Source organism: Carya illinoinensis, chromosome 8 (genome assembly GCF_018687715.1).
Source record: "Carya illinoinensis cultivar Pawnee chromosome 8, C.illinoinensisPawnee_v1, whole genome shotgun sequence".
NCBI lineage: Eukaryota > Viridiplantae > Streptophyta > Magnoliopsida > Fagales > Juglandaceae > Carya > Carya illinoinensis.
This window is the reverse complement of record NC_056759.1, coordinates 21,234,201-21,246,325: the sequence shown is the minus strand read 5'-3', so window position 1 is coordinate 21,246,325 and position 12,125 is coordinate 21,234,201. Positions and strand designations below refer to the sequence as shown.

The 12,125-nt window shown below is 38.3% G+C and overlaps 1 protein-coding gene and 1 long non-coding RNA gene across 2 annotated transcripts; both read left to right on the top strand.

Moving 5' to 3' along the window:
• The first annotated feature begins 207 nt into the window (after positions 1-207).
• Positions 208-857, top strand: LOC122274258. The gene is made up of 2 exons (XR_006228263.1): positions 208-339; positions 618-857. It is a non-coding gene; the product is annotated as an uncharacterized LOC122274258 (long non-coding RNA).
• Positions 858-5,422: 4,565 nt separating this feature from the next.
• On the top strand, positions 5,423-6,643 carry LOC122274495. The gene is made up of 4 exons (XM_043083531.1): positions 5,423-5,446; positions 5,969-5,997; positions 6,142-6,235; positions 6,323-6,643. The coding sequence occupies exons 1-4, from the start codon at positions 5,423-5,425 to the stop codon at positions 6,521-6,523; spliced, it is 348 nt and encodes a 115-aa protein (XP_042939465.1). The 3' UTR covers positions 6,524-6,643.
• The last annotated feature ends 5,482 nt before the right edge of the window (positions 6,644-12,125 follow it).

Genomic DNA, 12,125 nt, shown 5'->3' with positions numbered 1-12,125 from the left:
TTCTGGGATGTCAACTGTAGCTTATGTTGCACACAGACGAGGACCCTCTATCAATTCTAAAAACTTGCAATGTTTCTGCTGCAAGGAATATGGGCATATTGCTGCCAATTGTTCTAAGAAATTCTGTTCTTACTGCAAGAAGAAGGGTCACATTATCATAGAATGTCGTACTCGCACCTCAGCATCGTCAGGCCCAAGCATTTCAGACTTCGGTTACTGTTTTGCCTGCAGCACCTTCTGCAGCAAATGGCTCTCCTGCACCTCCTACATTGAATTACTGCACCCCCAACATGGTGCAACAGATGCTCATTTCGACATTATCAGCAATGGGGTTCCAAGGTAACAATTCTACTAAACTCTGGTACGTGGACTCGGGGGCCTCCAATCACATGACTAATAATCCCATTGCTTTATGCCATGTCCGGCCCTACGCTGGTAAATTTGCTATTCAGACTGCCAATGGCAGCTCTTTGCCCATAGCTGCTGTCGGAGATGTTTCTTCGAAGCTCATTGATGTGTTTCTTGCTCCTCAGCTTTCTACGAATCTTATTTCTGTCGGCCAATTAGTTGATAATAATTGTGCTGTTAATTTTTCTGGTGATGGTTGTGTTGTGCAGGACCAGGTAACGGGGGAGCCGATCGCGAAGGGACCTAAAGTGGGGCGCTTGTTTCCACTATTTTTGTCTGTTCCCAATTTTTCTCCAGTTTCTTCTATTAAGTCTTTTGCTTGTAATAATGTTTCAGATCTTAGTATGGTATGGCATCGTCGTTTAGGTCATATCCATACTCAAATCTTATCTCATGTATTGAACTCTAGTTTACTTGGTAATAAAAATCGTTCTTCTTTATCTCTTGAATGTGATTCTTGCAAACTTGGTAAAAGCAAAACTCTTCCCTTCCCTTTGCATGCTAGTAGAGCATCTCACTGCTTTGATCTTATCCATAGTGATGTTTGGGGACCTTCTTCTATTTCTTCACATGAAAATTTTAAATACTATGTGACTTTTATTGAAGATCATAGCAGATTTACTTGGGTTTACTTCCTTCGCTCTAAATCTGAGGTCTTTCGTATTTTTACTAAATTTTTAGCGTATGTTGACAATCAATATTTTGCTTCTATTAAAAACATTACGCACAGATTCCGGTGGTGAATATTTGTCTACTGAGTTTCAAACATTCTTGGCTTCTAAGGGTATTATTCATCAACATTCATGTCCCTCTACTCCTCAACAAAATGGAGTAGCCAAACGCAAAAATCGTCATCTCCTTGATGTGGTACGTACTCTCTTGTTAGAATCTTCTGTTCCATCCATGTTTTGGGTCGAGGCTCTGAAAACAGCTACTTATTTGATTAATCATTTGCCTTCTCAAGTCTTAAATATGGAGTCTCCCTATTTCCGCTTATTTGCTACGCAACCTAGTTATGATAACCTTCGTACATTTGGTTGTGTATGTTTTGTGCATTTAACTCCTCATGAGCGACATAAATTATCTACTCAATCTGTCCGCTGTGCTTTCTTGGGATATAATGTGTATCAAAAGGGATTTGTGTGTTATGATCATACTTTACATCGTACACGAATTTCTAGAAATGTTATTTTCTTTGAAAATCAACATTTCTTTCTTGTGTCTTCTGTGTCATCCTCTTCTACTGTGATTCTCCCCTCCTTTGAACAGCCATTCTCAGATCATCATCTCGTCAGTTCTCGCTTTAGACCAGGTTTTGTGTATACGAGACGCTCCCGTCCACAGTCTCTTCCGGTGGCTCCACCGATATTTGCTCCTACCATGCTCCAGGACCAATCAGTTGCAACACCCTCAGAGCACTTGGCACGTCGCTCTTCTCGAGTGTCAGTACCTCCGGATAGGTATGGATGGTTTGCTTCTGCTCTTACTGCTACATTATCCAATTTTGATATTCCCACAAGCTACTCACATGCTGTCAAGCAAGATTGTTGGCGACAAGCTATGCAAGAAGAAATTGCTGCTTTATAGGCCAATCACACCTGGGACATTGAGCCATGTCCTCCTACCATTGTTCCTCTGGGTTGCAAATGGGTTTATTCAGTCAAAGTCCAATCTGATGGACATTTGGAATGTTACAAAGCTCGACTTGTTGCACTTGGGAATAATCAAGAATATGGTGTCAATTATGAAGAGACCTTTGCTCCTATGGCTAAAATGACTACTGTTCGTCTGATTCTAACTCTTGCTGCTTCCAATGATTGGCCACTACATCAAATGGATGTTAAGAATGCTTTCCTTCATGGTGATCTTAAAGAGTGTATTTACATGAAGCCACCCCAGGGATTGTTCACCTTTCTGACTTCACATGTGTGTAAGCTTCGTCGCTCCCTTTATGGTCTCAAGCAAGCTCCAAGGGCCTGGTTTGATAAATTCTGCACAACTTTATTACAATTTTCATTCAAACAAAGCAAGTATGATACTTCATTGTTTCTTCGGAAATCAGACATAGGTATTGTTGTTCTTTTAGTTTATGTTGATGATATTGTGATCACTGGTTCCGATTCTGTCTTATTCGGCCAGCTCAAAACTCATCTCTTAGAGTCATTTCATATGAAAGATCTTGGATCTCTCACATATTTTCTTGGTCTTGAGGTGCATCGTAGTCCTTCTGGTATTTCACTCAATCAACATAAGTATGCTAGTGACTTGGTGGCTATAGCTGGCCTACAGGAGGCTACTTCTGTTGATACACCTATGGAATTAAATGTCAAGCTTCGCAAAGAGGAGGGTGACTTACTTGTTGATCCTAGTTTATATCGAAAGTTGGTGGGTAGCCTTGTTTATCTCACCATTACTAGACCAGACATTTCTTTTGTTGTACAGCAAGTTAGTCAATTTCTTCAGACTCCTCGTCATCTTCATTTGGCTGCTGTTCGTAGGATCATCCGCTATGTTTAGGGCACTTCTGCCCGTGGTTTATTCTTCCCGGCTAGCAACTCTACTCGTCTTACTGCTTATAGCGATGCTGATTGGGCTAGTTGTGCGAATACACGTCGCTCCATCACTGGTTGGTGTGTGTTCTTAGGTAATGCATTGATCTCTTGGAAGAGTAAGAAGCAAGACAGAGTTTCTAAGTCATCTATGGAATCTGAATACCGGGCGATGTCTTTAGCTTGTTCTGAAATTATTTGGCTTCGAGGTATGCTTGCTGAGCTAGATTTTTTAGAGACTGATCCCACACCTCTACATGCCGATAATACAAGTGCTATTCAGATCACAACCAATCCTGTCTATCATGAGCGCACGAAGCATATTGGAGTCGATTGTCACTCTATCCGTGAAGCATTTGAAGCTCGTGTTATCACTCTTTCACATATTTCTACTGGACTACAAATTGTTGATATCTTCACCAAGGCTCTCACTCGTCATCGACATTACTTCCTAAGTAAAAAATTGATGCTTGTTGATTTACGGGCATCAATTTGAGGGGGGCTGTCAACGAGAATATTAGGCACCGTATTAGTTGAATTATGGAGGAATGTTAGGCACCGTTTGTTGTATATAGTTGACTTTCCATGTATAGTATTCGGTGGTATAGTTTATATAATAAAGAGAAAACTCAAGGCCAGGGCATTCGGACCAAGAAACTGTCACAAACAATTACCCAATAACGTGCGAATGAAACATCCAAACATTAAATCACAAGCATTCACGTTCAAATGTAAAAACAAAACGTTCAAATGAAAAATATTGAATTGTCTTGATGCAAAATAGAGGAAAATTGTCTTTGCAATCTTGGATGAGTCTAGCTACAAATTGGCGAAGATGTAGTCTAATTTATGATTCAAAAATAGAATTGTAATAATTCAGTGTTATAGAGTTTTATGTATCTGCATATCGCTAGTAGATAGTTGTTCTCCCTGTGTACTTGTCCAAAGTTGATAAAGATTAGTTCTTCACCATACAAGGGAGTTAATGACGCAGGTGCCTTTAAGACTTTATTCCTTGGATAAATTGAGGCTGAATGGAATCGAAGCATCGTCTCTTTTGTCACTAGTGGATGCAACACTTGGTTTAATAGAAAGAAACCTGCAACTTGCTGCTGCTCTAGGAGGGCCTGCTGCCTCTAGAATGTGCTTGGCTTTAGCCCACAACAAGTTCTATATTTTTCTCTGGGGCTGCTATTTCTATGGACACTGGATTCAATAATTCCGTTCTCTCTCTCTCTCTCTCTCTCTCTCTCTACCCAAGACCCTTTTCTGAAACTATGTTCCAAGGACTTGTTTTATTATGAAATTGTGTGTTTTTGGTTGAGTAACAATATGTTGTGTTATTCTTGGAGGTACTTAAAATTATTTCATTGGCCTACTCACCCACTCCCGTGTTGTTTAAATCACTGACAGTGGAGACAAGGTCGAATTGTCTTTATCATACTAATACTAGAATCTTACAATATTGGTTGTTTCTAGGTCTCTTTTGATGGAGGTGTTGGTAGCTTGGTTCTTGATACAATTGGGCACACATTTAGTCAGAAGTACCACAATAGGGTTGTTCAAGTAAGATACCTCTCTCTCATTGTGTGGTAGTGCATTGCATTTGTTCATTATGTTTTTATAGGAATAACTGTCCAATAACACTATGTTGAGACCATTCTACATTTATTTGGTGATGACATTCATGCTATGTTCTTGTTTCAAAGGCCATAATATGTTCAGGGCTGCTTTGTTCTATAAGATTATCGTGTTGTATGTTCATTACAGTATTACCTATCTTCTGATAAGTTTTAGAACTGTTGGTTATGTCAATATGGACCTCTTGTGCAGCATGAAGCTGGCCATTTCTTATGTTCCTATTCTATTTTCAGTCTCGCTGCTGTTTTTGTTCTATTAAGTTACATACTTATTTTATGGAAGGTCAGGTTTCATTTCACGTTCCTTCACAACTAAAGGCACCTGATGATGCCATGGCTCTGCTGCTTTTATCCAGAACCAATTGCTATGAATCGGATCTGACTTTGTAGCAGAGCTCAAAGCTCTTTTGGGTCTTGTCAGAAGTTGACTTGAGGGAGTTATTGTCTATTGTCTATGTTGTCACAGGTTAAACCTGTGGCAACTGTCAGCAGGTCGAGCCTGCTGCTCAACTTGTTAACTTTGTCGACAGAAAGTTATATGATAACATCCACTCTTTCCATTTCATCAATTTGATATATAATTTATCACTTATGGGCGTTGATAAGATCTTGTAGCCATTGAGGTAATGGAGTTGTGTCCCTTACCCAATTGGTGGTATACCTAAAAGTAACTGTTGGAATCAAAATAGAGACAAAACAATAGAAGAAGAGGAAAGAAGCACTTTGTACGTCAATACTCTGTTTTTCTCATTCCATCAAACATTGTTTCAGTACATCAATATATAGAACCAAAAGAAAATTCTGGAAATTAAATTAATTACATTTATGGCCATTCAGATTTACGAGACGGTACACACCTAGGTATAATGAAAAGAAATTTTTCAGTTTTCACATATCTCGTAAATGATCAACTTAATAAATTGTGGCCTCTTGCAATAAATCAAGTTTAATCTTCAACAATAACAAGTATGTTGGATGCTGTCACGGTATCATTGATCAAACAATAAATAATAGAACTTTAGATACAGAGATTGTGGCATTTTTTCTAGAATAAATTCTTTGGGATTGGTCTGATCTATTGACTTGATGCATAGGACCTGGTGATGCTTAGATTTAATCAAGCATGGCTAAACAATAGCAGCTTAACCTTTGATAAGGGAAGTGGTCTATGTAAAAGTGGAATTTAAAAGGTTTCATTGGAGGGGGTACGGTTAGTTCTAATGGGCAAGCAGAATGCTGCTATATACAAACTTATAACTTGATAGGCACTATATTTTTAAAAAATATACAAAAAGGAAATCTTTACCACCAATATAAACAGTGTTTTGCCTTCTTGTTACTGAATGTTACCTTCCCTTCCATGTCATGCAGGTTAATGCGGGAAAAGTATCTGCTACAGTATGTCACAGCATTCTTACAGCATATATATATAGACATGCCTGTAACATATTTCATTTAATGTTACTCTTAAAAAATATTTAGTCTTTTTGATTGAAAATAATGAGTTTTATCTCCCTAGAAACAAATCCTTTTGCTTTTCAAACACTGAAGAGATTCTCATGTATAGCACTGGCGGGTATGGCGGCTGAGTATCTTGTGTATGGAATTGCTGAGGGAGGCCCTGCTAACATTGACAAGGTTTGTACGTACTAGTTCTTACTTATTTGACATGGTAAGCAAATTATACATATTATTAATTGAACTTGATCGTCAATGATGGAACAGTTGGACATGCTACCCAAAAGCTTGGCTTTCACACAGAAGAAAGTGGATTCCCAAGTCAGATGGTCTGTACTAAATACAGTCCTACTTTTGCGGCGCCATGAATTAGCACGAGCTAAGCTTGTAGAGGCCATGTCCATGGGAAAGTCTGTAGGAACTTGCATTGGCATTATAGAGGAGACCATAGACGATTCTGACATCTAGCTTCAACTGGTTTGAAGTTGAGACTGAGGAATTCAAGCTCCATTAACATTTTTTTCCTTCTAATTTTCTCTTAGGTAGTGAATTTGAAAAGGGTAGAACAAGTGAAAGATTTGTGATACAAGAAGATTTTTTGAAGGACCATGTATCCAATTACCAAACTCAAACTCAAATATGCATCAATTCATCGTTTCTGAATGGATAAATATACATTTTATATCTTAAAAAAGGCACCTAAAAGTTTTTATTTTTGGCTCTTAATTCAATCTGGCCCGCTAATTAGGGCTTACTATATATTATATTAAATATTGTACAATTGTCACACTGTATTTTTTTATTATCATCTAAATAAGATTTTTTGTAGTTTCATAGATGTGGATGTAAGTATATTGTTGAATCACGTAAACTTTATGTCGTGTGATTGATTCTAATTTTTTAGCTCTACTTTTTTTTTAATTGTTCCTTAAAGGGCACACAAAGTAGAAAATCAAGTTTGATCGACTTTTTTTTTTTTCTTTGGGGTAAGAAAGTTTGATCAACTTATTAACACGAAAAGCCCACCAAACCTAATATATATATTATAAAAAAAATACAACTTGTACTCCAAAACTGGTTCTGAATTTGATTGTGCAAATCGAGACATTGCACAATGCCACAATCAAATAAATATAAAGTTTAACAATACTACATCTTTTAATATCTGAGAATCAAGACTATCTTGCACTAAAAATTGAATAAGAGTTGGCAGTCGAATATGGGGAAGACTCGTCAATTTCTGAAGTCGCCAAAGATCAGGGTGTGCTATGATTGTACAGTCTTTGTAGGTTGGTTTTGTTCTTCTTTCATCTAGAATATTATACCATACCAATACAGATATAAAAACGCTCTCCATTCCTATTCTACTTATGCCATGTCCTCCCCATCTACAAAAGCCTTGTCTCTCCGACAAATCTCTTTCATTCTTTTTTTCTCCTCCCATGCGACTGGATGGTGTCCCTCCGTCTCTTGATCCTTCACTCTTGTGAACATTTTTTTCCCATCTAGAACCAAATAGCTTCAATCTAATGCTTATAACTCACACATATCCTATCGTAGAATTTCATGGTTGTTGATAATGTTGCAAATCTGGTCAGGCATTTTTTTTTTTTATTCTTTTCCTGGTCTGGTCCGAAACTGGGAAATTTGGGCTATTATCTGCTCGGATTGGACCCGGGCAAGTAGAGTATTATTCTACCCACCAGATATTTGTTATTGACCCATATATCCATAACCAACTTTAACTTAAATGAATTTTAAGTAGGCAGACTGGCAGATGCAACCGTAGCTCGAGGTTGTATGGTTAATTCCCCTTTCCCCAATGCCAAGAGAAAACAAAATCAATTTCCTCTCAAACTCGATTTATCACTCACTGTCTCTCTCTCTCTCCCTGAAACCTTAGCATCCTTAAAATCAATCCATCGCCACCAATGACTAGCAGTGGCTGCAGTCTATTAACGTCACTTTCTTCTCTCAAATTTTTCTGGCTACTCGGTACATTCATATCTCTCTCTCTCTCTCTCTCTCTCTCTCTCTCTCTCTCTCTCTCTCTCTCTCTCTGAGTTTGTATATAACTTTCCTCTCTCTTGTCCACTTTGGCTAGATATGAGTTTGTATAGCACTTTCCTCTCCCGTTGGTCATTGCCCACTTTGGCCAGATATGAGTTTCTATGTTTGTATATTACTTTGGCTATATCTAAGTTTCTATATTTCTAGATATTTGTATGTGTTTGTAGATATAATTTTCTATGTTTGTAGACCTAAATTTCTGTATTTGATCTACCTTTCTAGGTTTCTTTATTTTTAAAATCTTTAAGTAAAAACTTAGTGTTTTTTTCATGCATTCGGTTATTTCTTCTATTCTACAAGTCCAAGCACCAAAGATCCTTAAATAAAAGTTATTTTAGAATGAAGTGAGGATGGAGCAGACTATAAAAGGAGTTAAAGAAGTACAAATGGCCCACTTTTGTTTGGAGAGTAAGAAGTTTAGTTTTCACTTTTGTTCGCAGATAGAAGGCAAATTTTATTTTTAAGATTTTTAGTGTTCGTTTTACAAATAAAGCTAGTTTGGGACCTTTAGAAGTTGATTTGCGTTGTTCAAATTTCATCAATTCTTCAAATTTCATTGAAAATGACACATTGTATTTATTTTATTTTATTTTTAATCTACCTTGACAGTTAATTTTTTTTAATAAAATAAGCTTAACTTCATTCATCATAAATAATCAATTAATACATTTTTTTCTAGATGAATATTGTTTTTAATCCAATATGGACTATCGTTGTGATACCCCGTTTTTATGTATATTTTTACTGAAGGAGTTATTTTTAATTTAATAATATAATAGTTCTTTTATTTTAAATTATTGTATTTTAAATTGGTTTTTATTTTATTTGATGTGGTGTTTAATTTATTTTAGTCGTTTTATGGTTTTAAAATCGTTTTCGGCGGATCAGTTTTTGGATTTCGGAAGTGAGGATTGGACCTCATTTCTTTTCTATTCTCTTTTTTCTTTTTCCCTTTTTCCTTTTTCCTTTTCTTCTTCTTCCTTTCCTTCTCCCGCGTGCGTAAGCTCTCTCCCTCTCCAGTAAGCTCTCTCCCTCTCCTTCCCGTCGCCGCCCAGCTGCCAGCCTCGACCCACCGCCGTTCGGCCGGCGTGGCCAACACCACCCCCACCGTTCGGTCCCCCTCCGACCGGTGAACACCCCCACCAAAAATCTCCTCCATTCGAGCTGCCGTTAGCCTCCTACAGCCCCTTCTTTCCACATGGTTTTGAGCCATTTCCGGCGCCGTCGCTCCACCTCCAGCCACCATCTCTTCACCACTTCTTCCCCTACCTCTTGCCGACCTAACCCACCCATTTCCGGCCCCGATCCATTGCCGAAGCAGCTCCCACGAGCTCAACTTTGTTCAGCCCCTTTTGGCGCTTCCATCATCACCCACGGCCAAAGTTCACTCCCTTTAACTTCATAAACATCTCAAGGCCATTCCCTATCAATTTCGTATCTTGGTTTGTCCCCGTTTGAAAGTGGGTAATTTATTACCCACGGCCACAGTGTAAAATACACTGTTACGTTACTTTTCTTCCGTCGTTTGCAACGCCGCGAGCTATCAAAAAATACCATATAGCGCTGTAAATATTTTCTGAACTCTACTTTTAGATTTAAATATATTTTTCTCTTACAATAAATTATCTGGTTGGTTGGTTGATTCCGGACTGAGTCCGAGGAGTTCGGAGGTCGGATGGATTGAGGACATAGTTGCTTGATTTGTTGATTTGCGATTGGTTGGTTGTTTTGTGCATTGAGGCGTGCATTACATGGAGCATACATGTGCATTTTATTTAATTTGAGAAAATCTGGTTTTAATCGTGGAAATCGATTTTCGGGTGCGTGTGTATCACGACCCCAAGCCGGGAAGGGGTATTATCTCGGTGGAGCTCCTCTGGTCACTCGGGAGTGGATAATACTGAGTGACATCCCCTGGGTTGTTGCAGGACGACGACCTGATCGCACGATACGGTAACGCTGTCGTGTCGACTCCGTGGTCCCTAGAGTGGCAGGGACTAGAGGATGGCCTGGCCAGGGATACGCTGGGCGCGAGTACTGGGCATCACTAATTAGGCGTCATACGTGTAGACGTTACCTGCTGTGTGGCACAGAGCCAGAGTGTGCGGATGATCCCTAGGGGAGATCATGGTGCATGCAATAATTGGTTTGGTTTTATGGTTTTCGGTTATGGGCCATTTTCTGGAAAAATGGCGAGGTTTGGTTTGAGGCTATGTGATCCATTTTCTGGAAAAATTGTGGTTTACTGATTTGGGCCATTATCTGGCATAATGGCGAGGAATAGTTTTAAAGGTTATGTTTTTGGGCCAAATGGGTTTTTTGGCGTGTGTGAAAAAATATGGTTTTACGGGTCATGTGCATTTGCATCCTTTTATGCATATTGTTTGAGTTCTAATATGTTTTTATCTAGTGGCGTTTGGATCTTTACTTACCTGCGGCACCATTTTTTATACCGTAGATTTTGATGCAGAGATCGAGGAGGAGGAGGAGGAGGCTGAGCCCGAGGATGCAGCTCTGCCGGAATTTTGAGTTAGAGTTATTGTGACGCGCCCAAATTCCGTTTGGGATTGGACGGACATTTGAAGCGTCGAGACATGTAACACAAGGTTACCTGCCCCCGTTCATGACATATAAGATGCAATGTTCCTAACATGCATCTAACATTATGCAATATTCGCAGCAGATAAATTATTTCTTTAGCAATACTATGCACCAAATTGAAAATATCCCAAATGCTTAAAACATACTTGATATATAAAGACTCATTGAACAACTAAGATCATAACACTAGTCCAAAATGATTATGATTCAAAAAGTACTGGAGATGCAACTGCATCATACAAGTAGTAATTTACGTTAACTACTATATTAACATTGACGTCACATCGTCGCTCAGTCAACTGTGTCTAGTTGGTCAGTTCCTGATTCTCCTTCAGATCCTGTAACAAGATCTACCATTCGGGGGGAATGGTAGTTGGGACTACCATAGTGAGATTTGATTACAAATCTCAGCAAGTTAATAAAAACCTTCCACACGGGCTAATGATGCATGGATGACAGTAAAAGCATAAATGCATAATCAAATTCATAAGTAATTAAAGTATAACTTGGCATACAACATAGCATAATTGACATAACTTAAATTGAAACATGAACTGAACTTGACTTGACATGAACTTGATCTGAAACTTGACTTATCATGAACTTCTTCTGAAACTTGACTTAATATGAAAAATACATACTCCACGGTTGTTGTGGCCCCATGTATTTTATGTGTAAATACATACTTCATAGTTGTTGTGGCCCCATGTATTTTACACAAACTTGACTTAACATGAAAAATACATACTCCACAATTGTTGTGGCCCCATGTATTCTACGTGTAAATACATACTCCATAGTTGTTGTGGCCCCATGTATTCTACACAAACTTGACTTAACATGAAAAATACATACTCCACAGTTGTTGTGGCTCCATGTATTCTACGTGTAAATACATACTCTACAGTTGTTGTGGCCCCATGTATTATACAGAAACTTATTCTTTAACTGCTTAAATACATACTCCACAGTTGTTGTGGCCCCATGTATTATACGGAAACTTATTCTTTAACTGCTTAAATACATACTTCACAGTTGTTGTGGCCCCATGTATTCTACGTGTCACAATTGCTGTGTCTCACGTAATGTATGCGTCACAATTGCTGTGACCCCATACATAAGTAATCAAGATGAAACGTGACTGAAATACGAAAGGACCGAAGCCCTGACATAACATAACGAGACTTGAACATAACTTGAAATACATGACCAACTTGAGATAGAAACATTTCGTAACATGGCATAACATATAATAGACAACATATTTAACATGACATACTTGCAACAGTGAACATTACATGACTTGACATACATGTAATAGATGGCATACTTAGCATGACGTACTTGTAATGTACAGTAATACATAACAGAATATATTATGTAACAAATAAAAATTGAT